Source organism: Artemia franciscana, chromosome 11 (assembly GCF_032884065.1).
Source record: "Artemia franciscana chromosome 11, ASM3288406v1, whole genome shotgun sequence".
Lineage (NCBI taxonomy): Eukaryota > Metazoa > Arthropoda > Branchiopoda > Anostraca > Artemiidae > Artemia > Artemia franciscana.
In genome coordinates, this window is record NC_088873.1 from 10,735,202 (window position 1) to 10,762,984 (window position 27,783).

Here is a 27,783-nt window from a genome sequence, read left to right on the forward strand (position 1 = left end):
TTTATCGTGTTAATTTCTTCATTTTCATTTTCTAAGGGAGCATTATCTGGAAATCTACTAAGATAGTCGCATGGGGCGTTTTGTTTTCCTTTAAGATGTTCAAATTCATAATCTAAATCTTGAATTTTTAATATCCATCTCGCGAGGATTCCGGACGGTTTTTTAAAAGTCTGTAGGTATTGAAGACTTTTATGATCGGAACGTAGTTTAAATTTTCGTCCAACCAAGTAATGTTTAAATTTTTCTAAATGGTGTATAATCGATAATAATTCAAGTTGTGTCGCAGAATAATTACTTTCTCCAGGAGTAAGAGTACGCGAAGCATATGCTATAACTTTTTCTTCCCCGTTTATTATTTGGGAGAGAATCGCCCCAATCCCCTTGGTAGAGGCATCCGTAGTAACAACGAATTGTCCTGTCTGGAAGTCGGGTAAACATAAGATAGGTTCTGAAGTCAAAGCCTTTTTTAAATGATCTAATGAATTTTGAGCTAATTTAGACCATGTAATTTTTTGGGGGTTCCCTCTAGTGAGGTCCGTGAGAGGCTTTGCTACTTGTGCGTAATTTCTTATAAATTTTCGAAAGTAGCTCATTAATCCTAAGATTCCTCGTAATTGTTTAATTGTTTGAGGGGGTTTTATATTTTTAACAGATTCTATCTTTTCGGGGTCTGGGGAAATTTGTCCTTGTGTTACAACTACTCCTAAAAATTTTAGTTTAGTTTGAAAAAGATTTACTTTTTCAGGTCTACATTTTAAATTGCCTTCTCTAAATTTCTCAAACACTTTTGCTAGGGTCATTAAATGGTCCTCCGCGTCTTTGTCCATAGCTATGACGTCATCAACAAAATGAATTATGTTATTTAGGCCTCTTAGTAAATGAAGGAGGGGTCTACACAATGCACTTGAACTGGTTTTTAGTCCAAATGGTACTCTTAAGTATTCATAAGAACCACATTCAGATGTTGAAAAAGCTGTTTTAAAAATATCGGCCGCTTTTATTTTTACTTGATGATAACCTTGTGTCAAATCTAAGGAAGTAAATATTTTATTTTTATTTGATATTGAGTCTAGAATTTCGTCTATTCTAGGTAGGGGAAATTTGTCACTTACTACCTGTTTATTTAAAGCTCTATAATCTGCCACTAGTCTAAGATCATTATTCTTTTTCGGGACTAAAATAACGGGGGCAGAGTATGGGCTTATGCTTGGCCTTATGATTTGATTTTTTTCAAGTTCATGTATTTTATTTATTAGCCATTCTTTATGCTTATAAGGAATTCTGTATGGTTGTTTTGCAACTGGCGGCCCCGTGGTTTGTATTGCGTGTTCATAAAATGGGATAAGTCCTATGTCTTCTTCAGATGTCGAAAAGACATCTTTATATTCCCATAATAAGTCGCATAATTTTTGTTTTAATGATACATCGGTTATGTGACTTAGTTCGAATTTTTCAAGAAATTGAGATCGCGTCAGTGAAAATTCTTTGTCAACGTGAACATTAATATTATTCACTAAGTTCTTTTCCAAATTTTTCCAAGTATTAATATCGGATTCCGATACTATTTGTATCTCTACTAAACATGTACCTTTACTTAGGGTGATTAGGTCGTTTTCGTGGGTGTTCGTTACCCAAATATAACCTTCACCCTTTTCGTAATTTATAATTTGTTCTTCGCAAACTACATTTTTCGGGAGATTTTCCGACGGCGATGCTACCCAAGTTTTATTTTTATCATTAACTGGTTCTAACATCTGTGATATTTGGACCCTCTGCATTGATTTAGGGGGAATCTTAGTTTTTCTTACTACGAATCCATAATATTTTTCGTTATGACTTTCTTTTATTGAGTTTAGGATATTATCTTCTGGTTTTTTTTCTGGGAGTTTCTATATTCGCTAGCTTTTTCCATAAATATGAAATTTCTTGAATTTGTTTTTCTCTATACTCCTTCATGTTGCCTATGTTTTCCTTTACCTTGTTTGCTTGTATGTTATTTATTTCTGATTTGGTTTTTGTCGGATATATAAACTTTGAATTTGCTACATCTAATAATATTTTATTGGCTTTTAAAAAGTTAGCACCTATTATCGCTTCGTATGGAAAATTTTTACAAACTATAAATCGAGTATAGAAATTTCTGTCATCTTTGCGCAAGGTTAGGTACACAGTGCCTTTTACATCCAGGTCGTGTCCCGTCACACTTGATAAATTGGGACATATATTGCTCATTCGTCGTTTAATATAATTGGGTAATTTGTTAAATACGGATGTATTTATCACATTTACTGTTGCCCCTGAATCTATAAGGGCTGAGAAATAAATATTTCCTGCCTTAAAATTTTCAAATACTGGTAACATATTATTATTATTTGAACTTAAAAATGGTATAATCACTTGTGGGGACCTATATATTATTTTGCCACCAAATTTTGGTCCTACGAATTTTGGGGGCTTGATTCGTTTCCCTGGGGTTCCCAGATTTCGGGTGTAGAGTTTTCATTAGTTCTATTTTGGTTTTCTTGATCATTAATTGAAGTTGAGTTATTATATGGGTTCCGTCGGCTGGTAAAGTTACCCATTGTTAGGTTGGTTTAACCTTCCGCGATATCCTCCGCGATACTGATTCGTACTGCGTTGGAAATTTTGGGTTGGATAATTACCTCTTGTTAAAAAGGTGTTCCCTCGATTGCCTCTAGGGGCGTATCTATTATAGTTTGTCCCCCTGGACAAATGGTTGCTCGATCCCCTAAAATTTGGGCGATAATTATTGTTTGTAAAACAATTTCTTGCGATGTGACCTAACCGGTTACAGGAGTAGCACCTTAGTGGTTCATAATTCGCTTGTGCCCTCATTTGATTATTGGGGGCAAAGCGTACTTGTCTTGGATGTGTGGTGGTTCGAATTTGATTTTGAAGTGGTTTTGGCGATGATTCTCTGGAGAAAAATCGCGGAGAGGGATCTCTTGATTTTACAGCTGTTTTACTTTCTACCGCATTTATTGATAGTTTTTGGTGCTGCAGGACTATGGAATCGATTTCCACGGCGGTCTCTATTTCCTGAACTGCCAGTTCTAAGTCGTCGATTTTTTTGGAAATTAAGAGACGATATAGTTTTGGGTTGAGTCCCTGTTTAAATGCATTTAGTATTATTTTTTCATACAATTCTCCTTCACCTGGACCGTATCGCGCTTCTGTTGCGATTCTAATTTTATTTAAATATTCTCTTACGTTCTGGGTCTGTTCGAATGTGACTAACCCATGTTTTAGTTTGTTCAATGAGCTAGTATCGATGAATCTCTTTTGAAAAGCCTGTTGCAATAACTTTATTGAGTTAATTGTTGAGGTGGTTTCAGTTCCTACGGTATTTTCAATTTGTTTCAAAAATGTCAAAGCCTGTCCTTTTAGTCTTAAGAGTAGCATGTTTTTTAATGAATTTAAGTCAATTTTTGTCATTTCAACAAATTGTCCTAAGTGGATGTTGAATTGATCTACATCTGTATCCCCTTCATAATCAGGTAATGATTTTGCAATTTCTACCGAAGTTGCAATAATTTGTTGCGCTTTTAATAATTCATCTTGTTCCTGAGCCATATTTGTTATTTTAATTCAGTTTTTTTCTTGAAGTTATGCAGTATGTAAAATTTTAGTTTTCTTTTAAAATTTATTTATATTTAACTACTGAAGATTCTAATTTCTTTAAGGTGGGGTACATACAAAAGAATACATAAGTAGAAATAAAATTATACTGCACTTAAATAATGTAAAATTAAATGCACTTAAAAATCAAAAAATAATTTGTGAATAATCATATTTGTCTAGGGTAGCAGGTAGTCATGTTATTAGGCATATATACAGTTCCTTCAGTGTCTTTTTTGATGACCGCGCCAAATGTTACGGGGGGGGGGGGGTTTCTTATAAAGTATATTCGTTTTCTTGATCTATTTTACGGATTGCTTATAAAGTTTACTTGATTTCTTACATAGTTTCAGTTGTTTGTGGTATGGGAGCCTTATAGTTAATGGATATAGATTGGGAGGGTTCTATTTACCAGTCTCTATAACCTTGGAGACGAATTCATCATCATGACGTTTAGGTTTGCCGAAATGGGCAGATTCCCTTGGGAACGTACCAGTAGACAATAGGAACTGTACCTGTACCTTAACTCAAAGACAAACACAATTATTGACAATAATTTTATTTTCTTACTTCATATACAACTTCAGGTAAAACGGCTCCAATAAATGATAGTAGTATAAAGTGCATCAAAGAGTGACTACCAAAAACTGAATTACACTCTTAACTTTTAGTTCACCTTATATATCCCGAATCAATCCGGATTTCTAAATTAAGCACAGGGTAGACTGACCTCAGAAGAGTTGCAACACAACTTTTTTTTTTTGACTATACAACATATGGCTTAACCTCCTTGCAAAGATTTATTATAACGAGGGTTTTCACCTTCAGTTTGTTGACCAGACCAGATGTAGAAATCTGGTTTCTAATTGGCTTTATTCAAAAGTTTGAATCTAATTTTGGTAGTCAAAAAAGTATCATTTTTTGCTTGAAGGAAGATTTGTACCAAAGGTAAAAAGTATCATTTTTTTGCCTGTTATAAAACTTGTACTAAAAAAGCACAAATCCTATGATATAATTAACTTGCACTTTAAAATCTTTATATGTATAAGAGATTCTTATTTTAAAACTTTTTAAAGTAAATGAATGAGAGATTTGGTTTTGAGTTCTGAAAGGGGGAGGGGGTTTGCTGGTCCATATGTTACAATTCTAGTCTTGACATAATAAAAAAAGAAAAATCACATGTTCTATTTGTTTTCCACCAGCTCACTTGAGGATAATCATTTGTGACAAAGATATACCCATGGTGGGCTTAGAATCCCTCTAAAATGCTTTAAAAAGAAGGAATTTTAAAAACAATTATACTGATCAGCAAGAAGAATATTAAAATAAGCCTCTAAACCTGGCACTTTTTAAGACAATTTTTTAGCACAACAAATGCAAAAGTTTAATGGTTTCCCATATATTCTAGAAATAATTAAAATGTGTCAGATGTATTTTGATATAAGACGCCCCAATGACTTTTAGTTAAATCTATGAAATGAAGGGCCAGGCATTCCTTTACAATTTATGCAACATGTAAAAAGGAAAACAATTCAAATTTTTTTCACAAAAGAAGATTGATTTTAAAAAATAAATGTATTTTTAACAGAAAGCAACTGACATCAATGAAATCAAACAAACAAAAATTCATGGAGAATAAATCATATCAGCCATATATTTAACCTACAATCAGGTGGCATAAAATATTATTTCTAAATTTAGAAAAACCCAGTGTTAAGGCTAAAAGTTCTGCTAAGTCAACGGGAATTGTCTTTTCAGAACTAAGGCCAGAAAGAAAGAAACTGATAACCAAAAATTAAGGTATCCAAAAATTTCAGGACCCTCTAGAGGGAAAAGAAGTGGAGGTAGGTACTTTAAGTACTTTCCTGGGACACACTTTAGCTTCTAGACACATCCCTGAAAGTTTCATTTTCTTCACCCAACCTCTTTCAAAAATAGCCAAAAAGTAGCTAAAGTAAAATTTTACCCCAACTTTATGTTGAAAATCCAGTTTAGACAGCAATCTCAATGAATTTAGACTATATGATATAGGCATTGACCTAACCATTCTAAATTTTTTCAACTAAAAATTATAGGTTGGTTTAGAAACGTCTGTTAGATTTGGTAAAATCTGAATACCTCACCAATGTGATAGCTGCCTTCCTAAGAACCAACGTTTTTAACAACATGAAATTTTTCTTCTGATTCCTTATTAAGCTTAGCCTATGCAAGATGGGCCTACAGAACACCAAAAACCCTTTAAATCCAAAGGAATATGGATAATATTACTTAAAGGTCATTGAAAAGCTAAGATTATTTCCACTATTAACAGTTTCATTGTCTTTTCTTTAGACTAAACGATTTCACATTTCTAAACTCTTTTCCAGTGAAGCGTTCGATTGGCAATTCTGTGTTGACTTTGTAGGTTGACTTCTTACTAAATAAAACGGCAGCAGAGAAAAAAGTCAACTTTTAAGTTAACTTTTCCGAGTCGAATCAAATGCAACTCTGAGCGTTCGAGGGGGGTAGTCTCATAAAACGCTTGGATTAGTCACATAAGTAATCGGAAAAGTAAAAGAACACGGGGTTATGCTAATCTAAAGCAAAACATTTCGAATTATAAGCATGATATGTAACCCAGAAAATATAAATAGTGTTTCTTTATATTTATCTAAGGTATTTAGATTTTATCATATAAACCTTACAATAGTAAATTTTGAATAGAAAATCAAGACACAATTTTCTATTACTCTATTATGAGTTTTAATTTGGTCACTAGGCTAGAAGCCAAGCTTCTTGGGCTTAGTAACCGGTTTACGTTTGTACTAGTTATTATTAGTATTAATAAAATGATTGATGATTTATTAAATCCTCTCAGTAGGCAGTAACCTACGCTAAGAAAACATACTTCAGCCAGTATTGTTTTCCATTCATAGAAAAAAGTTACCTATGTATGCTTTTTTTAAATGTGTGTGCTAGGATTTTGATATCTTGATAAATTTATGGGTTTTGGGTATTATCTAACTTTGGGTAGTTGATTTTGATATAAGCCTAGAGAATAAAATGTAGAAAAGGAAGCTTGCTATGCTTTACCCCCCCCCCACCCTATTGTGCAGATTTGTAGCCCAAACTGTATATTTCCAATTCATTCTGCTACCCATCACTTGTTTCTCTGGTTTTTGTTTCTCCACAATTGATTCTGTTTACTGGTACATGGGCTGAAACAAGATAGAGAAATTTGGAGATTAGATGGGAAATATACAATTTTGGCTATATATTTGCACATTAGGGAGGGGGGGGGGGTAAATATAGCAAGGATGCATGCAAGATTGCTAGCTGCAATTATTCTGGGTACCTTATTCTGCATATTATGAAGTAGGCTATGAATTGTTTTCTTAACATGTTTCCTTCCCTAGCCATTTGCTTTTTCATGCAGTTTACCTAGGAAGAAACCCAGTTGGCTACATTATTTGATACCTTTTTTGTGCTCTTCAGGATTGTTGGTTTTCAAGACAATGTACTGCTTCAGGTACTTTGTCTTCATCCTGGCCTCTTGTATCCTTTTTTTTTCAGCACACTGGTTATATAAGTTAGAATCTTTAGGTCCAACAAAGGTTTCTGAATGATTGGTTTGGTTGAGAGCATTGTTTCTTGCTGAGTTCTGACAGACCAGAGTAGGCTCCTCAACAGTTACTTTTTATTATTGCATGCAGCTTTATATGTGTGCATAACCAGAGTTCCATAGTCCTGTCTCAAAGTCTCACCACCTTCTAGGAAAAGGACTGTAAATTTTTTTGGCTGACCCTCTCATTTTCTATGAGTATTGAAATTTGGCTTAGAGATCTCCCCTAGTTATATTTCCAATGAAGTAATACACTTTGATCTATTTTGATGATAATACCCTCACCTCCTATGGACTCTTGGTTTCTAACCCAGTGTTCTAGTATCTCACTACAAAAAGATCTCCAGTCTGCACTTGCATGGGACCCAATTGGTATTGGTTGTTCTTTTACCTTAAATTACATTGTCCAGCAAAATAAGAATTAAATCCTGTAGAATTGCTGGTTAATGATGATGATGGTTGGACATCTCAACAGCATCCCACTCAGTTTGCCACAGCTTTGAAGACCATTCTCCATCAACGGCTCTTTTAAAGGCAGCAGTGCTGGGGGTAGTGACCACTTTTTTGGTGAGAGAATTCCAAAAACTCACTATTCTGTAAGTGAAGAAGTTATTGCATAGTCTAGTGGCAGCTCTCTTCTAATACAGTTTCCAACTATGCCCCCTAGTTCTGGCAGACTGGTCAAGTTGAAATAGCTTATTTAATGGAGACTTATAATTCAGGAGCTTATGCATCATAATAATATCACCCCTTTTACGTCTATAGACAAGAGTAGGGAGTTTCAGCATCTTCAGACAGGATGAGTAGTTTTAAGTATTTGCATCCCTCAATTGCTTTTGTAGCCCATCTCTGAACTGTTTCTAACTTCTGCTGGTCACCTTTGTTGAGGGGGGCTTGCAACACACATGCCAAACTCCAAATTAGGCCTGACCAATGCTTTATATAATTTAGTCATCACCATAAGTGACCTACTAGTGATTGTTCTTTTTATAATGCCCAGGGTTTGGAGTGCTTTGGCTACAGCTGTCTGTGTGTGTATAGTGAATTTTAATTCTTTATCGACTATGACCCCCAAGTCTCTCTCCACTTCAGACAAGATAATAGTCTATCTCAATCCATCCATCCATAACATATGATAAGGGCATATATTCTTATATGACAAAATGATGGTCCCATAAGTCCCTTAAAAAAATGATAAATGCACAGCATTAATTCCATTCTCATGTTGCTCTGGCCAAAGCTAATCTTCATTTAATTTCCTATTACAAAAAAACTTCCTACTATTCTACTGAACATTAAGGGTGAGAGGGGCCATATGGTCACATTTTTCCTAAATCATATGTGTTAAAAAAAAGTCCTTAGTGAATCCAGTTCAAACAAGGTATATCATGCCTACCTTTCATGTAGAATTTGGTGATATGGTTGGCAAGTTAGGGTGTTTGAGGACTCAGTGACTTACTTTGGTTGTCAATTAATATTGGTTTAAAACCCCTGTAATATTTTGGCTCAAAAAGGTACTAGATGTCTATCTTACTGGTAGACATTTGGTTAGAAGGGGGCATAGATCACTTTTGGTCAAAGTCACTGAAATCCAACAGTTTTGATTCAGTCAATTGGAAGCCCATAGTTGGTTTTGAGCCTAGGGGAGTATTGTCCCAAGTTTTTGGAAACAACCTGGGGCCTATTTTTAGATTACCCCCTTCCCTGACCACTGAAGTTGCAAGCCTCAAAGTGCATTTTTAATATGTCCTTGGATGAAATTAGCTCTTTACTAGATGTCCACTACTGCAAAACATTCCAAGTGCAGCCATTCTAGAGAAAAAAAAAGTAGAGTTGCCTTAATTCAATGCCTGAGCTACACTATAACCACATCTAGGCTATCTTAAAGAATTCTATATTCAAGCATTGTCTGGGCTCTTCATTGAGTCAACGTCTCCCTTGTGCTACATAAGTTGACTTAATTGACTGAAGTCTCGTCCAGCCTTGGTGGTTGTCTTGGGGCCTCTATCCTCACAAGCAAATATATTTGTTGTCTATACTGCTCTCTGTTTTGTGCCAATCTTAGAAGACCAGGGAAGTTGCAGTCAGAATTTCTCCTTCCAGTGCTTTGGAGGGTGACTGCAAGCACAAGAACCATGGATGCAACCTTTGAAGGCAATTTTTGGCTTATTGTTGTTGCACATGCACTGGACATGGCCAAGCCACCTAAATTGTTGGACATGGGCCCTGTTCAGGATGATAGTGTTATAATGCAGTCTTTTGAGTAGGTTGGCATTTGAGACTTGATCTATGTATGTAATGCCAGCAATTTGATGCAGTATTGTCTCAAATGTGGCAAGTTGCCTAGAGTCATCTACTCTGACTGTCCATGTTTCACAATTGTAAATAGCTATAGGAATAATGATAAAGCAGAATAGCTCAAGTATTAGCATTGCAGAGATTTGGATTTGCTTCCATATTGGCATCAGAGCTTTGAAGCTGGTGCTACCCAGAGCAAGGCATCTTTTGATATCCTCTGAGTGATTATTGTCACTTGCGACCTCGCTCCCAAGATATGTGAAGCTGTCTACTAATTCTATTTCTGCTCTACTTTTGGTGGGGTTGGGTTATTGAACTGTGACACATATATGGCTTTTGTTTTAACCTTGTTGATTTTCATTTCAAAGGTTCCTGTAACTACTTCCAGCTTATCTGCTTTGGTTTGGAATTCAGTGATGGATCTGGTGAGCATGTTGATGTTTTCTGCATATACCAGATTGTTGATTATGATCCCTCATATTTTGCCCCATTGGTTGCTTCAACATGCAACATTACACAATGGAGGAAGAGATTAAACATTTGAGGTGAGAGAAGGCATCCTTGCAAAACACCAACAGAAGTTTGGAATTATTTGGTCATTCCCTCAACTGTTTGTACTTGGCTTCTGAACTACTCATACATGTTACAAATGAGTGATATGATATTTGACAGGACGCCATAATGCAGTAGTATATGCCAAAGGCCCTCTCTCCAAATTAAGTTGAAAGCTTGTTTGAAGTCAATGAAGGACTGATAGAGGTCCTAACTGTTTTCAAGGTATCTTTCCATTACTTGATGGATGACAAAAATCTGGTCTATTGTTGAGCAGTTTGCTCAGAAATCCGCCTGATACTCAGGCATCATGTGACTGGTTAGTGCTTTTATTCTCTCCAGTAGTATCTTAGTCAACACTTTGCCAGGTTTGCTTGTCAAGCTGATTGGGTGGTAATTGTCACATTTAGCTTTGTATCCTTTCTTATGCAGAGGAATTATGGTAGTGGGACATCACGTTTTTGGGAAATATTCCTTGTGCCAGGCGGCTGTGGCAGAAGTCTGTTATGACTTATAAGTCAACTTTCAGGAGTTCTGCTTGCAATCCATCTGGTCCAGTCAATTTATTTGATTTGAGTGACTTCAAGGCAGTTTCAACCTTGCTACTAAGTGGTGGTGCGCTTTGTTCCAATGGGGAGATGGTTAAGTTCCTAAGAACAGCAGGGTTAGGATTGATTCTGGGGTTTAACTGTTCATTAAAATGCTGTTTCCACTTCTCTCTTATTCCTGTTGTACTGTTGATGGGAGTCCCGTCCTTATACAGGAGTGCATTTGTTAGTGTAGTTTTGCACCTTGATACCTCTTGTATTCTTTTGTACATGGTATGGGTACTGCCTTTTCAGAAGTCAATCTTGCATTGGTCACATTTGTTATGAATGTACATGGTTAGAGTGTGTTTGATCTTCTTTTCTGTTAGATGTTTAAGGTGCTTATAAATTTCTCTGTTTTCTTGGTCTTGCCTATTAGTGACAGCATGCTTGTCTTTACACAGTTAAATGATCTCATTGGTGATACATGGCTTTTCAAAGCCATTAGTTCTTCCAAGGACTGTCTTGGCTGTATGTATGAAGATCTTGGTGCTCTTGTTGACTAGGGGCATCTAAATCTATTTTCTCTGGATTCATTGAAGAATTCTCTAAGGGGGTTTTGAGAGCCAGATTGAGATTGATCTGGCAATGGTTGCAAGTTGACTTGTCTTTCAGAAGCTCAGTATGGAATATTGGGACTTTTTTCTTGAGTTTTGTTGCCGACTTCAGACAGAGGCAGAAAAATGCCATTACAAGTGTATGATTACTGTCAAAGTCTCCTCCTGCAAGAGCGACTTTGCCTAGCATGCTAGTTTTCCAGCGTTTTGGGACAAGTACAGAATTGATGCAGTTTTTGGTGGTTCTGTCAGGTTCAACTATTTTTCAGTTTAGCTTAGACTTTGCTTCTTTTACAGTGAATCATCACTTTTTTTACACAGTTTCTTTTGATCTGTAGTGAATCTTACTCGCCCAGTTTTCTTTAGATGTTCTTGTTTGGCAATATTAGCTTAAATATTAATATAACTTGTTTTAATTATGGTTGCAGCAATAGCTGCAACATAGTAAAGCACAAACCATGACTCATGGTAACCAAAAATTTTGATACATTTAAAAAAGAAACTGATTAGCGAGAAAAATTGCCATTTCTATTTGATTCATGGATGGTTGCCATTATCTAACTTAGTCTTAATAGTAAAAAGTTATTTTGAAAACAAATTTAAGGGAATTTCTAAAAAATACCCTGAACCCTTTAAAAAAAGGCGTTGGATCAAAAAAGAAATTACACTATTGGAATCACTAGGGCCTATTCAGGAAACATATGGTCTCTTGGCTTGAACAATAAGGATGATCCCTTTTTTTCCATGGGTAGCACTGACTTGTCCTCATTTTTTTTTCTCCACTGCTAGCAGGACACTGAAACATCATAGAAAGGTGTTTAGAGCTCCCTGTAGAGCAAATTGCTACATCTGCATACTTTTGTAATTAACAAAGCACAATATTAAAAAAAAATCTTTCAGGAACTCTCTTCAAATGGATTTGATAGTTTTGTTGAAGATGACAGACTGTGTACAATTAGCTTAATAAATTCGACCATAAGTTTATACCATTCATATAGAAACCTACATGAGCTACGAAAAGCTGAAGATGATAAGGTTCAGAAACTGGTGATTGAACTTTCTGATTATCAGGTATAGTATTATTTGAATATTTCTTGGGATGTTGCCATAGTAAAAACTCTGGAATAAAATTAGTAGATAATTTCGATAATTAGATAATTTTGAACTGTTATACTTTCGAACAAAATTAGATGGAGGGGAGTGCTTAACTTGTGCTGGTTAACTTATTGTCAAAAGGACACATTAGGAACATCCCGGAATGGTCAAGGGTTTTAAGTTGAAACTGTTAGGATATGTTAAGGAAGATGTTGAGCTAAACAAAATGTATGGTAAAGTGGTCAAAGTTTAGTTCTCAATTGCCAGGGTAACAGAATCAAGGGGGATGGGCTCCCTATTTTCCTGTTTTATCATTTTTAATTGTCTATCTGTGATATTTTCAATACAGTTAATTTGGTAGCCACTGCAAAATAGAATATCTTTAACATAATTTAAATCAAAATTTACATAATTACGTGAACACATTTTTAGAACTCTGTCGACTAAAGTGATTATTACTCCTCTTTTCACAGAAAGAGTGTGATTTAACGGGACATGCCAATCATTATGGGATGGTTTTTTATGTATAGAAAATTCAAGACTAGGAGTGTTTTTTATAATTAAAACATCCAAGAAAGGGAGCTTTCCTGAATCATCCATTTCTATTGTGAATTGGAGATTCAAATCGAAAGAGTTCAAATGTGCTAAAAAATCTTTTAGAGACTCCTGTCTATTGTTCCCAAATAGAATGAATATCATCAGTGAAGCGAAACCAGAGAAAGTGGTTTAAGTGGAAACTATTCAAAGCAGATTGTTCTATGAAATCCATGTAAAAATTTGTCAAATAAGGAGACAAAGCAGTGACCATGTGTAGGCCATGACTTGGAGGAAAAGTTTTTAGAACTTGTTACAAAGACGAACTAGTATCATTATTGTGTAAGCAGATTGTGCTTTGAGATCCCTGTAAAAATATGCCAAATAAGGAGACAAAACAGTGTCCATGGGTAGGCCTATGATTTGAAGGAAACATTTTTCTTGGAACTTAAAATACAAAGAAAACTTGTTACAAAGACGAACAAGTGTTGTTAATGAGTCAATTTACAAGGTTTTGTAATCTGACCAAGCAGAATTTTCTTCTGATTTTCTTTCTAAGGCCTGCTTACATTTATGGACATCGCATGAAGTGTACATGGAAATTGCATCATAACTAGATAAGATTGTTTTTCCTGTTATACTTTGATTTTTCACTTGTCAACACGATCTATGGAAGTTTTTGCATAAGATTTTTGTGTGCTTAAAAAAGTCTTAAAAATGGTGACTAAGAACTTTCCTACGCCTGTAGCTGGAGAACCATAACATGCTACGATATGACGTAACGGAAAATCTTTCTTATAGATTTTAGGTTGACCATAAAATTTTGGAGCTGAACAACCTTTGGAGTAGAATTTTCTGTACATTTCAGGGTTAATTAGTCTATTGTCTTTTAAATTTTTTAATTCTTTTCTCAACTGCTGTGTGTATTTATCCGTGGGACCAGTTTTTATTTCTTTGCAAGTATTTTTATCCATTAAAAGGGTTTTTATTTTAATTTGATAATCTGCAGAATGCGTAATTACAATTGTGTTTCCTTTGTCTGCTCTTGTAATTACTGAGTTTTTTATCTTTTTTGAAGTTTCGGAAGATTTCAATTTCTTCCTTTGATTGAGTTGAAAGCAACAATGATGGCTTATAATCAATAATAATAAGAAATCTTTACGATCTCTCCTCTGAGTAGGTCTTGATTTTCAACCTCACAACAAGGGCTAAAAATTCTGGATTCCACACCCGTAATAATTTCTGGTATATTTACATGTGTTTGAGCCATTGCAAATTTATGACCTTTTGATAGAATACATAGGTCCTTGGATGTAAAAGTCTTGGGGGATAGATTTTCCAAAGGAGGACCAAGACAAAATCTAGGAAGGAAAATTCATGTTTGATGCAACTGTTGAGATTCCAATTTTGAAAATTTTTCCATAAAGCAAGTTTTTGCTAAATGAAAAACGTGTTGGAAAGACCTTTGTGAGATATTTAAAATTTGGTGAAAATTTGAAATGGCTAAAGTCTGATATAATAAAGATTTGAAACTAAATATTTTATTTCTAAGGACGTATTTTTTGAATCTATGGTCTTTTAAAATGTCTGTTAAAGTTTTGAAACCCATTCTCTGGATAAACCGGCCTTCAGATTGTGTGCCTAAATGTGGGGTGAAACATAAAGAAGGAGGAAGAGCTCGGTGTCTTTTGCAAGTTTCTAAAAAATTGAACTGACAAATAAAATCTGAATGTTTTTTAGCACAATTTAAAAAATCTAAAACAATATTGGTCAAATGCTCCCCGTAAGCTTGACGTAAATACGCTCTAATACCACACTGGCTATACAATGAGGTATGAAACCAAGAGAGGAAAGGATATAATAAATGAAAAATACTACTATATAGGTGAGAAAACGAGGATTTTGACAGTCAGTGGTGAAATATGAAGACGAAGAACAAGCAAATATTTCAACAAGGACCTCCGCAAAGTCATCCTCAGAGCTAAAAAAAAAAGTCTGACCTTTCGAAATGAACCTAGCAAAAGCAGAATAAATGCTGAATAAAAAAAAACAGAAATAAATTAATGAAAATTCACCAATTGGATTAAACTAGTATTTTTTGCCTCGCAATAGACTTTGCCTTTCTGCAACTTTGATTTTTATTAGATATGTGGACATGTTATCTTAAATTAGAGAAAGCGAAAATATTGATTGAATCTTTTGAAATTAAGTTGTTATAAATTGGGCTTAAGGAAATATCTCCTTGTCCCTATTTATAGCCAAATTTCTGTTTATATATTTTGTTATCTCAATTGCCTCTTTAAAAGATTACAGTAGGCCATTTACAGTAGATATTAAAGTTTCCTACTCAAAAAGAACCAATTGTTCAGGATTTTCAAAGATATGCAGGGCCAAAGCAGAATCATAATTGTCATTTTTATTTTCGAATCTCAGGGACTTATCTATTGAATTTTTGCGTACATGCAAACATTCCCTCAGTTGTTGATGGGTCCTACAATGTAAAATTTATCATATGAACACGGGACTCTGTGGACATCACTACCTAGTATAGGTTCAGTTTTATCTTTTCCCGAGTTGAAAACATGTTCAACTTTTTGTTGAGTTTTGAAAGAAAGAGAGATATAATGTTTTTTTTTACCAGATTAAATTAGAAATAGTCTTTTTCGTGATTTGACCATCTAGGGGGGAGTGGGGGGCTGGTTAATTCGGAAAAAATAGAAAAAATGAAATATTTTTAACTTACGAATGGGTGGTGAGATATTAATGAAATTTGATTTTAGGAAGGACTAGCTGTTGGGGTGGCGCTTCGCGCCACCCCAACACCTAGTTTGTGGGGGCGCTTCGGGCCCCCCAAGCCCCCCTGTGCGCGTAAGTCGTTACGCGCCATTGTAGTTGTGTCCCTGTGTCCCACCTGTGAATATAGATATATATATATATATATATATATATATATATATATATATATATATATATATATATATATATATATATATATATATATATATATATATATATATATATATATATATATATATATATATATATATATATATATATATATATATGTATATGTATATGTATATATATATATATATGTGTGTGTGTGTGTTTTTAACTACGTAAAACTTGCGAATATACAACATTCTTCGCTGTCCCATTGTCTTGTCTGTGCATATAAATAGATTGTCAGGTTTACCGACTCTTGAACATGCAACATATAATTGTCCATGGGAAAACAATCCGTATTTAGATCTATACCTCATGATTCTAATGATTGCCCTTGAGCTTTGTTGATGGTGATTGCTAATCGACCATTCCCTGTGTCGCCGTCGTCATTTATATATCCCCCTGTGCCCCCCGGCGTCCCCGTTGTAGTTGTGTCCTGGTCGTCATTTATATTCCCTGTGTCCCGGTCGTCATTTATATTCCTTGTGTCCCGGTGTCCCGGTCGTCATTTGTGTCCCGGTCTGTATATACATTCGTTTTTGAATTGGTCTTTTTCTTAGTTTTTTACCCTTTTTTTAGTTTTTTTTAGTTATACTTCATGATTCTAATGATTGCCCTTGAGCTTTGTTGATGGTGATTGCTAATCGAACATTCCCTGTGTCCCCGTCGTCATTTATATATCCCCCTGTGCCCCCCGGCGTCCCCGTTGTGGTTGTGTCCCTGTGTCCCGGTCGTCATTCATATTCCCTGTGTCCCGGTCGTCATTTGTGTCCCGGTGTCCCGGTCTGTATATACATTCGTTTCTGAATTGGTATATGATGAAATAAATGTTTGTGTTTTTCCCCTTTTTTTCTTTTTGTTTTTTTTTTTTGGTTTTTACTTTTTTTTAGTTTTTTTAGATCTTTTTAGTTTTTTTGTAGTTTTTACCTTTTTAGTTTTTTTTATTTTTATTTTTATTTTTTTAGTTTTGTTTTTCTCCTTTATTTTTCAGTTTTTTTCCTTTTTTTATTTTTTTTTTCTTCTTTAGGTTTTTTAGCTTTTTTAGTTTTTTATTAGTTTTTAGTTTTTTTTTTACTTATGTCCTGGTCGTCATTTATATTCCCTGTGTCCCGGTCGTCATTTGTGTCCCGGTCACTTTCTCTTTGGGTATCTATATATATAAAAATAAGTTGTCTGTCTGTGGATGTGTGGATGGATGTGTCAGGTGACGTCACCTGAAAAAACTGGATTAGGTGACGTCAAAACTGAAAAAACTAAAAAAAGGCAAAAACTACAAAAAAAAACTAAAAACTAATAAAAAAAATAAAAAAGCTAAAAAACTAAAAAAACTATAAAGGTAAAAACCAATAAAAAACTAAAAAAAAAACTGAAAAAACTAAAAAAAGGCAAAAACTACAAAAAAAAACTAAAAACTAATAAAAAAAGTAAAAAAGCTAAAAAACTAAAAAAACTAAAAAAACTAAAAAAAGGTAAAAAACTAAAAAAAATAAAAAATAAAAAAAAACTAAAAAAAAGGAAAAAACTGAAAAATAAGCTAAAATAAAGGTAAAAACCAATAAAAAACTAAAAAAAAAAGGAAAAAACTAATAAATGACGACACTCAAAGAGAAAGCGACCAGGACAAAAGGAATGTTCGATTAGCAATCAACAAAGCACCGGGACACAGGGAGTATAAATGACGACCAGGACATAAGTAAAAAAAAAAAAACTATCTATATATATAAAAATAAGTTGTCTGTGGATCTGTGGATCGTGGATCAGGTGACGTCACCTGAAAAAACTGGATCAGGTGACGTCAAAACTGAAAAAACTAAAAAAAGGCAAAAACTACAAAAAAAAACTAAAAACTAATAAAAAAAATAAAAAAGCTAAAAAACTAAAAAAACTAAAAAAAGGCAAAAACTACAAAAAAAACTAAAAACTAATAAAAAAGCTAAAAAACTAAAAAAACTAAAAAAAAGGCAAAAACTACAAAAAAAACTAAAAACTAATAAAAAAAATAAAAAAGCTAAAAAACTAAAAAAACTAAAAAAAGGTAAAAAACTAAAAAATAAATAACGACCGGGACACAGGGACACAACTACAACGGGGACACCGGGGGAAACAGGGGGATATAAATGACGACCGGGACAAAAAAACTAAAAAGAAATAAAAACTAAAAACTAATAAAAAAAACTAAAAAATCTAAAAATCTAAATAAGCTAAAAAAGAAAAAAAAAGGAAAAAAATAAAGGAGAAAAACAAAACTAAAAAACGAATGTATATACAGACCGGGACACCGGGATACAAATGATGACCGGGACCCGGGACACAGGGAATATAAATGACGACCGGGACACAGGGACACAACTACAACGGGGACACCGGGGGAAACAGGGGGATAACCTGACAATCTATTTATATGCAAAGACAATGGGACAGCAAAGAATGTTGTATATTCGCAAGTTTTACGTAGTTAAAACCATATATATATATATATCTATATTCACAGGTGGGACATAGGGACACAACTACAATGGCGCGTAACTATTATGGCGCGTAACGACTTACGCGCGCGGGGGGGCTTGGGGGGGGGGGGCGAAGCGCCCCCACCAACTAGGTGTTGGGGTGGCGCGAAGCGCCACCCCAACAGCTAGTATATATATATATATATATATATATATATATATGTTTTTAACTACGTAAAACTTGCGAATATACAACATTCTTCGCTGTCCCATCGTCTGTGCATAAAAATAGATTGTCAGGTTTACCGACTCTTGAACATGCAACATATAATTGTCCATGGAAAAAACAATCCGTTAAACCGGAAAAAACAAACCGTTAAAGGAAAAAAAGAGCAACAGATTGCGATCAAATTACTTGCCGCCTTCTGATTACGTACTTCATGGGACATGCAACTGGTGAGGACATTGTAAAAATGCTGATGTCATGCGTTGGGAAAATTCGCCTCTTGAAAGACTAATAATGATAAACAGCGATGGGCCTAATGTCAATAAAAGGGTGTAGTGGCAAATGAATGCATTCACGAAGAAAAAGTCTTTGAAAAAGCTTGTGAACGCTGGAACGTGTAGCATCCATATCATGCACAACGGATTAATGAAAGGGTTCCAGGAATTTGGCGAGGAGTCATCCGACTTTGTTGTCATCTTAAGGCATTTTTCTCTTGGTTCTACTGCGCAATGTTAGTATTTTCGAGAATGCAAGAAAAATAAAGTCATCCCATACAATAGTTTCATTCAGCAAGTCATAAAAGGGTAACTCACTTTTAGTCCTGCTGTTCGCTGAGCGATTGATCAGCAGCTGGCACTCTTAGAGTATTTTTAACATTACGTGCCATTGAGAAACATTTAAAGAATATTGCGTCGTCAGTAAGGTACCTCAAGATTTTAAGCTACCTAAAAAGGGAAAAATATGCTTGCAGAACTTGAATTCGTGCATTTATCATCTGAGCTTTTTTTTTTTACGAAATTTACAGCAGCCTTTCCGCAGAATGGAGCCCTTGTGCGTGCTCTTCATGCTGTGCTGAAACACTTTTTTCTTATTGGTTTTATTGAGACTTCTGAAACCCGACATTCTCATGTCTGCTAATGAAGTGTTTACGAGTTTGCTTGAGAACTTAGAAAACTATTTGCAGGACACTATTGTAGATGGTCAGCTTGAGTTTGCGTTAGATGCTCAGAAACCCGCCTTGATATAAACACAAGGGTTCTGTCGAAGGATGCGAAGGCATTTCAAGCAGCTGCAGAACACAAGATCAAGAAGTACCCCATTTCTTCTCATAGCCTTCTCGAAGCACTCAGGTTTCTGGAACCCAGGGAAAGGAAAAGAGCTAGAAGTCTATCAAGTATAGTTGTGCCTGCTCAAGAGATCCCAATAGGAGTAAGTTTTGACGACGTTGACAGCGAGTGGATATTGCTTGCTATTACTGGCTTCATCGACTATTACTATTGATTGACTATTACTGGCTTCAAATTTTCGCTTTGACAGACTTTTTAGTGGGTAAAAGTGTACGCTTTTTGTCGAAGCTTGTAAAAGCTTTGTTGACATTATCTCACGGCTGTGTTGACGTAGAGAGAGGTTTTTCGCTCACAGAAATTCTTCTTCCCTCAGAAAGAGCATCTATGTCAGAAAGAGTTCTGAATACGAAGCTGTTTTTAATTGACGAATTGAATACATATGAATGCAAACCCGAAAGATTTCCTATTCTCAAAGAATTGTTGGCTTTTGCTCGGTTGGCATGGTCAAAATGCCAAGAGCATTTGAAGACCAAGGCAAAATAATAAGTTGCTGAATGAAGGGTCAAACAGAAAGAAAGAGAGCTGAACGAAGTTGATTTCTTTAGCAAAAAATAGAAGCTAGATAGACTTGAGGAGTCATTCCAAGAAAAGCGGGCCTCTGAAAAACAAAAACGAACAATTATTGATGCCGTCTTGAAAAACGCCACCGATTGCTTACAGAGAGTGTTGGGCTCAAAGAATTCTGTGGATATTGCCATGGCCAATTCCCTACTAGAGAATGCCATGAAAACGCAAGAAGAGGAAAAAACAAACAGATGAAAGAGAGGTATGAAAAGGACATACAAAAGGAGAATTCAGACCTCATAATCAAGTTCACGCATCTCTCAAAGAAGTAGAAGAAATGAATGGGTTAGATTGCAAATTGAATTATTATAGATCATTTTTACTTGTTTATAGTTGTGAAGTTCCTGTTCTTGTTTTGGCTGCAAATAACTTGACTTAAGTCCCATCCATCCTCGAACGTTGTTTTGGATCTTCTTTATTCACTATGTTGTTGATGTGGCGTCTGTATTAGCACCTATCTTCAGTCAAGCGTAGAATTTGCGGCAGGTTGAGTGTAGAGAAGTTGTCTTTCCATCTCTTCGGGGGCTAACCTCTGGGGCGAGAACCACGCACGCGACCACGGAAGACTATTTTCGGAAGACGGGGATCTTCCATACGCTGGATGTTGCCTAGCCACCTAAGTTGGTGCAGTTTTATTTTGTCAAGTAGGGTGTGTTTGATCTTGAGCCTTTCAAACAGCCTAATATTAGAGATCTTGTCCAGGTATGTAATGCCCGCAATACGGCGAAGTGACTTTGTTTCGAATGAGACTAGGCGACGTTGGTCATCTAATTTGAGGGTCCGTGATTCACAAGCGTTAATGGCAATGGGGATAACTAGTGTGTCGAAGAGTCTTGTTTTTAGCACTGCCGACAAATTCTTTTTCCTCCGGATCGGCATCAAGGCTTCAAAGCTAGAGTGGACAAGCGCCAGTTGCCTCTTAATATCTTTCGAGTGGTTGTTATCGGACGTTATAAGCCTACCAAGTTAGGTGAAATCTTCAACCCATTCTATGTTGTCATCACTGAACTGGAGGCTTAAGCTTTCTTGATTTTCCGGCTTTCGCGAGCAGAGCACGGCTTTCGTTTTTGAGGAATTGATGGTCATGCCAAAGCGGCTGGTGGTTAATTCGATGTTTCTGGCCTGGGACTGAAGATCCCCAAGGCTCTATTTATTTGGTCTATGTCGTCTGCATAAACTAATTTATCAATCAATATCCCCCCCTCCATGAGAACACCTGACGATTTGTCAAGGAGTGTAAGAACAGGCGTAAGGAACAGGTTAAACAGTTCCGGTGAAAGCAAGCAACCCTGCAACATACATGTCGATGTTTCGAAGCTGTCGAAAAGGCCCTCTCCCGTCATGACGCGGCTTCGGAACTTTAAGTACATATCCTTGATAAAGTTTTGTGGCATACCCAAGTGGAGAAGAATGGGCCACATACCTTCTCTCCATATGAGGTCGAAAGCCTGCTTCAAGTCAATGAAAAGTATATATATATATATATATATATATATATATATATATATATATATATATATATATATATATATCTATATATATAAAAATAAGTTGTGGATGGATGTGTGGATGGATGTGTCAGGTGACGTCACCTGAAAAAACTGGATCAGGTGACGTCAAAACTGAAAAAACTAAAAAAGGCAAAAACTACAAAAAAAACTAAAAACTAATAAAAAAAATAAAAAAGCTAAAAAACTAAAAAAACTAAAAAAAGGCAAAAACTACAAAAAAAAACTAAAAAAAAACTGAAAAAACTAAAAAAAGGCAAAAACTACAAAAAAAAACTAAAAACTAATAAAAAAAGTAAAAAAGCTAAAAAACTAAAAAAACTAAAAAAACTAAAAAAAGGTAAAAAACTAAAAAAAATAAAAAATAAAAAAAAACTAAAAAAAAGGAAAAAACTGAAAAATAAGCTAAAATAAAGGTAAAAACCAATAAAAAACTAAAAAAAAAAGGAAAAAACTAATAAATGACGACACTCAAAGAGAAAAAAAGGCAAAAACTAATAAATGACGACACTCAAAGAGAAAAAAAGGCAAAAACTACAAAAAAAACTAAAAACTAATAAAAAAAATAAAAAAGCTAAAAAACTAAAAAAAACTAAAAAAAGGCAAAAACTACAAAAAAAACTAAAAACTAATAAAAAAGCTAAAAAACTAAAAAAACTAAAAAAAAGGCAAAAACTACAAAAAAACTAAAAACTAATAAAAAAAATAAAAAAGCTAAAAAACTAAAAAAACTAAAAAAACTAAAAAAAGGTAAAAAACTAAAAAAACTAAAAACTAAAAAAAACTAAAAAAGGTAAAAACTAAAAGAACTAAAAAAGAAAAAAATAAATGACGACACTCAAAGAGAAAGCGACCAGGACAAAAGGAATGTTCGATTAGCAATCAACAAAGCACCGGGACACAGGGAGTATAAAAAAAAGAAAAAAAAAGGAAAAAAATAAAGGAGAAAAACAAAACTAAAAAACGAATGTATATACAGACCGGTACACCGGGATACAAATGACGACCGGGACACAGGGAATATAAATGACGACCGGGACACAGGGACACAACTACAACGGGGACACCGGGGGAAACAGGGGGATATAAATGACGACCGGGACAAAAAAACTAAAAAGAAAAAAAAACTAAAAACTAATAAAAAAACTAAAAAATCTAAAAATCTAAATAAGCTAAAAAAGAAAAAAAAAGGAAAAAAATAAAGGAGAAAAACAAAACTAAAAAACGAATGTATATACAGACCGGGACACCGGGATACAAATGACGACCGGGACCCGGGACACAGGGAATATAAATGACGACCGGGACACAGGGACACAACTACAACGGGGACACCGGGGGAAACAGGGGGATGTAAATGACGACCGGGACACCGGGACAGGGAATGGTCGATTAGCAATCACCATCAACAAAGCTCAAGGGCAATCATTAGAATCATGAGGTATAGATCTGAATACAGATTGTTTTCCCATGGACCATTATATGTTGCATGTTCAAGAGTCGGTAAACCTGACAATCTATTTATATGCAAAGACAATGGGACAGCAAAGAATGTTGTATATTCGCAAGTTTTACGTAGTTAAAACCATATATATATATCTATCTATATTCACAGGTGGGACATAGGGACACAACTACAATGGCGCGTAACTATTATGGCGCGTAACGACTTACGCGCGCGGGGGGGCTTGGGGGGGGCGCGAAGCGCCCCCACCAACTAGGTGTTGGGGTGGCGCGAAGCGCCACCCCAACAGCTAGTATATATATATATATATATATATATATATATATATATATATATATATATATATATATATATATATATATATATATATATATATATATATATATATATATATATATATATATATATATATATATATATATATGAAAATACTAAGTTCAAGCTCAAGATATTTTCAATAATCTGACGAAGCGTAAATATCTGATCAATCGTTGACCTGTTTTGGTGGAAACTGGCGTAATATTTTGGAATAACAGTTGAAGCTTTAGCTCTTAGACGCTCCAGCCTTACTCTAGTGAGTATTTTAGTGGCGTGGCTCGTAAGGCTTATAGTCTGGTAGTTATCACAGATTTCTTTCGAACCTTTCTTATTGAGTGGAACTATTGTGGCTTCACACCATGAGGAGGGAAAGTGAAATTCTTCCCAAGCAGCATTAGCAATTCTTAGGTACAGGTCTACAAGAGGATCGGAATTTACTTTTAGTAACTCTAGTTGGATTCCATCTGGGCCTGCAGCTTTGTTTGTCCTTAAACCCCTATAACCAATTCTGTCTCAGAACGAAGTGGGGGTGGACTTGGGTCTGCGGCAATTACGGGGAGAGTGTTAAATGGCGATGGGTCTGGAAGGATCGTTGAGTTTAATTTGCTCTCAAAGTCTTCTTTCCATCTGGTTCAGATCCCGTCTGTAGTTTGGATCTGGTTACCATCTTCATCGAGGAGGGTACATGCTTTCAGTCCCTTTTTTTGGTTACTTCCTGCACTCGTCTGTACATGAAGTGAGTATCGCCTTTCTTGAATGCCACTTCGCATTGCTCGCTTTCTTCTCTTATGTAGGAGCGGTGAGCACGGTGAGTTGCTTTCTCTGTCATACATTTCAATTGTTTGTACATGTCCCGACTTTCTCTATTTAGTTTGTTTGTGTTTTTGCGGTTTTCTTCGCATAATGTGATTATCTCTCATTATCAATTTTGACTCCCAGGTTGACTAGGCGACATCGCATATAACCTGCGAGCTAGTCTTCACAAGATTGTCGATGTCACCCTTTGATAGAGTTTCCGGGAATGTAGAGAGGAGTTCTGAAATTCTTTCGGAAAGAGTAGTGGTGTATTTGTCGGATAGTGTGGTCTTCTAAAAGATCTATTCTGAATCGGGGGGGGGGGGTTTGGAGAGTTTCGCGGCCGCTTTTAGACGTAGTTCAAATGAAGTCATAACAAGCGAGTGGTCGCTGTCGAAGTCGCCGCCAGCCAAAGTGACTGTGTTTGTAGTGGAAGATTTCCAGCGTCTAGATATAAGGATATAATCTATTAGATTCTGATTCCTTCCATCTGGGGACGTTTAGGTTGTTTTACGTCGGGCTCTGTGTTTGAAGAATGTTTTACAGTAATAAAATCATTATCTCGGCAAAGTTCGAAAAAGCACTCCTCTTTTGTTCATCCGGCCCTTGCCGAATTCACCCATCACGTCTTCGTTGTCAGATAGGTCGTCACCGACAACGGCGTTAGAGTCCCTGATGACAAACGCTATATATTTTTTGGCACGGAGTCCACTAGACACTGAAGTTGGAGATAGGAATTTTCATATTTTTCATCATCTATGCTGGAGTCGGGTGCATATACTTGGATAATTGTGAGATTTGCTGGCGAGCCTTTCAGGCGGATCTTGATCGGATGTTCAGGGATGGCGTATTGCTGCGATTACTGATCTCCTAGTCATACTGGAGAGCAGGAAGCCAACTCCCTGCTGGTGTTTCCCGTCAATACGTCCTGGCAGTATAAGGGTAGCGTCATCAAGTTTTTCTTTGCTGGTGACTAGGAGGTGGATTTCGGATAGGCCGACTACGTCCCAGTTGTAACGGTTTATCTCTCTCAGAAGGGCTTCCCTTTTTCCATGTTTTGCAAGTGCTCTGATGTTGACGGCACCAATTGATAAAGTTGATTAAGGTGATATAATGGCCTCTAATGGTGGAGTTCTCAAAGTTGAGGTATTCGCGCGATTTGCAGTCGGCGCATTGTTGGCTACCCCGGACCTAGTAGCATCGCCGGTTTCCCCCGACGCGGTAGCATCATCAGTTTCCTCAGACGTGGTAGCAATGGTTCTCACATTCATTTTTTTGCTCATAATCATCATAAAAGTGAAAAAAAGAGGTTTCTTGGCAGACGTCAGGACACTGGTAAGCCACTCCTCTCTGTCGCTAGCAGGTGGCGACTATATCTCTTACGGATAATGCGCCCTTATGGCATCCTACGTTGCCAATAATTTACTCATTGCTGGGGGTGGATTAAGACTGGCGGGACGTGTCCACACGTCGGTGAGCCCTGTCCAGTACACATCATAGGGACCGTCCTCCGCCTTCGTCTGTATTTATGTCCCCCGGATGAGGGTGTTCCAGTTGTTTTTCTAGACCCCCAGAACCGGGTCACCCTTTGGTCCGCGCCTCCCTTCTCCATGGAGGTATCCTACATATCTGCAGGATTTTCTCCGATCCGCCACCTGGGGATGCGCTAAGTGGCCTGGGGAGGCTCCTACTGAGAAGGTAACTCAGCAGCTTGCAAATAAACTCAACTGAAAATTAAAAAAAATATATAAATACAAAGACAACCGACCCGTCTTCTGAAAAAATGAGCTCCTTCTGAGGCTCATGAATATGATGGATTTTAGGGTGCATTGGCCACCGTTTCTGGCAACCGGAAAGTGCCCATTAGCGAGGAAGACCAAAGAACACGCGCAGTATAATGTACGAACGTGACAGAAGAGCCTTCCAGACGAGTCTCGTCGAAGAGTGGGAGGATATCTACGCTGAAGCCCACTTAAGGGAATATTTGAGGCTACTCACTGACGCCCTGTTTGCCACTGACACCCTGTTTGCCTCTTGAGGCACTGAAGAAGTTAAGGTCTAAGGTAAGGTCTTTAGAAGGGACAGAGGGTGTCAGCCCTACTCCTATCAGTTTTGTTCGTTTTGAGTTTGATTCGGTTATTTATTGTAATTTCTGTTTGTTTTGGGTTTCAATATTTATTGATAGTGATTTATGATAGTTTTACGCTTGAAAAATTATTTGACTTTATTTCTGCTCATCTTTGGTTTAGTATAGCCCTTTACTTTTCTTTGCAAAATTCTTTTGTTGAAAAAGTTTTTTTAAAATTAATTTACTTGAAATAGCGGCCTGAATAAAGGTTATGTCAACGTGATTTGTTCTTTCCTAGGTTCTTGTTAAGAAAAAACCAAAGGTTTTTCCTTTTTGGGATAAATTTATTTGAAATATAAACTAATTTCTGGACAAGACAGACCGCATATAGAATATATACTGTGTGGGTAGAGTGTCGGTTCGTTTATTTTCCGTGTAGAGTTTGAAATTGGGCTTGAATTATTAAAAAAAATATCAGTTTCAAGAAACCTAAAATGTTTGAATACAAAAGCTAACATGTTAACTTTGTTAAACACTGATTTATTGTAAAAATCTTGAAATATTTATTAATTCCAGAGAAAATGTGCCAAGCTGTCAAGTGAAAATGCAAAACAGTCCCGGGCTCTTTCTGAAGCTGGCCGAAAAGAAGCAAAATTACAACAATCCATTAAAGATCTGGAGACAAGCTTACGCCGTGAGAAAGAAGAGAGAAAGCGGACCAAGACTGAGGGGCAATCCAGAGTACAATACCTTGAGACTGCCTATAGGCGGATACAAGCTGAACACGAAAAACTATCTAATCGAATAAAGAAAACCCATAGAATAGTGCCACCAAATATGGAGGTTTCATCTGTCATACCACTACCTGAATCTCATGTTAGACGAAAATGGCCTGAAGAAGAACAGAAAAAGTAAGCTTCCGATGAACTTTTGTGAATATTTGGCTAGTAGAAGTAAGAATGGCAATTAGAGTTACCCAGAACCTGATTAATATTTTCCGGGTAGTCAAGCAGTTAGTTAATACCATAGAAAACGAGTAGATTCCTAAACAAATAAAGGATATACTAAAGGTATTACCGCCTGAGATTGGTTGAGTTCTGTATGCAAGATTTTTAGATTCTAAGCTGTAAATTTCATATCCAACAGCAGCCTTATTGGTAGGCTCAAGAGAGACGGCTTCAGCCGTCAAGCTATTTGATTATATATTTTCCTGGTTGTTAGTCTTTGTGGCTTTTTAGTCTTCAAACGACTCTTTTTTTGCTTTTTACATTTTCAGGCTTTGGCACTGAAGATGAGTCCGAAAACATATCATATTCTTCAATATTATCGCCAGGGTCCCGCTGTTCTCTGTTGAAAAGTCTATCTACGGGGAAGTAGTAGGGTGTAGTACAGGGGGAAATAGACAGAAAAAAGTTAATTTACCATGCAATTTTCTTCCCAAATATAAAAATTGCTG

General features: G+C 36.0%; 1 protein-coding gene across 1 annotated transcript in view; it reads left to right on the forward strand.

Annotated features, from left to right (window-relative positions):
- Positions 1-6,179: 6,179 nt before the first annotated feature.
- The window catches only part of LOC136032793 (uncharacterized), a 67,022-nt gene continuing 45,418 nt past the window's right edge, over positions 6,180-27,783 (forward strand). The window contains exons 1-3 of the mRNA XM_065713169.1: positions 6,180-6,294; positions 12,135-12,305; positions 26,904-27,238. Coding sequence (XP_065569241.1) covers positions 6,244-6,294; positions 12,135-12,305; positions 26,904-27,238 — 557 coding nt within the window. The 5' untranslated portion in view covers positions 6,180-6,243. The remainder of the gene's footprint in view (positions 6,295-12,134; positions 12,306-26,903; positions 27,239-27,783) is intronic.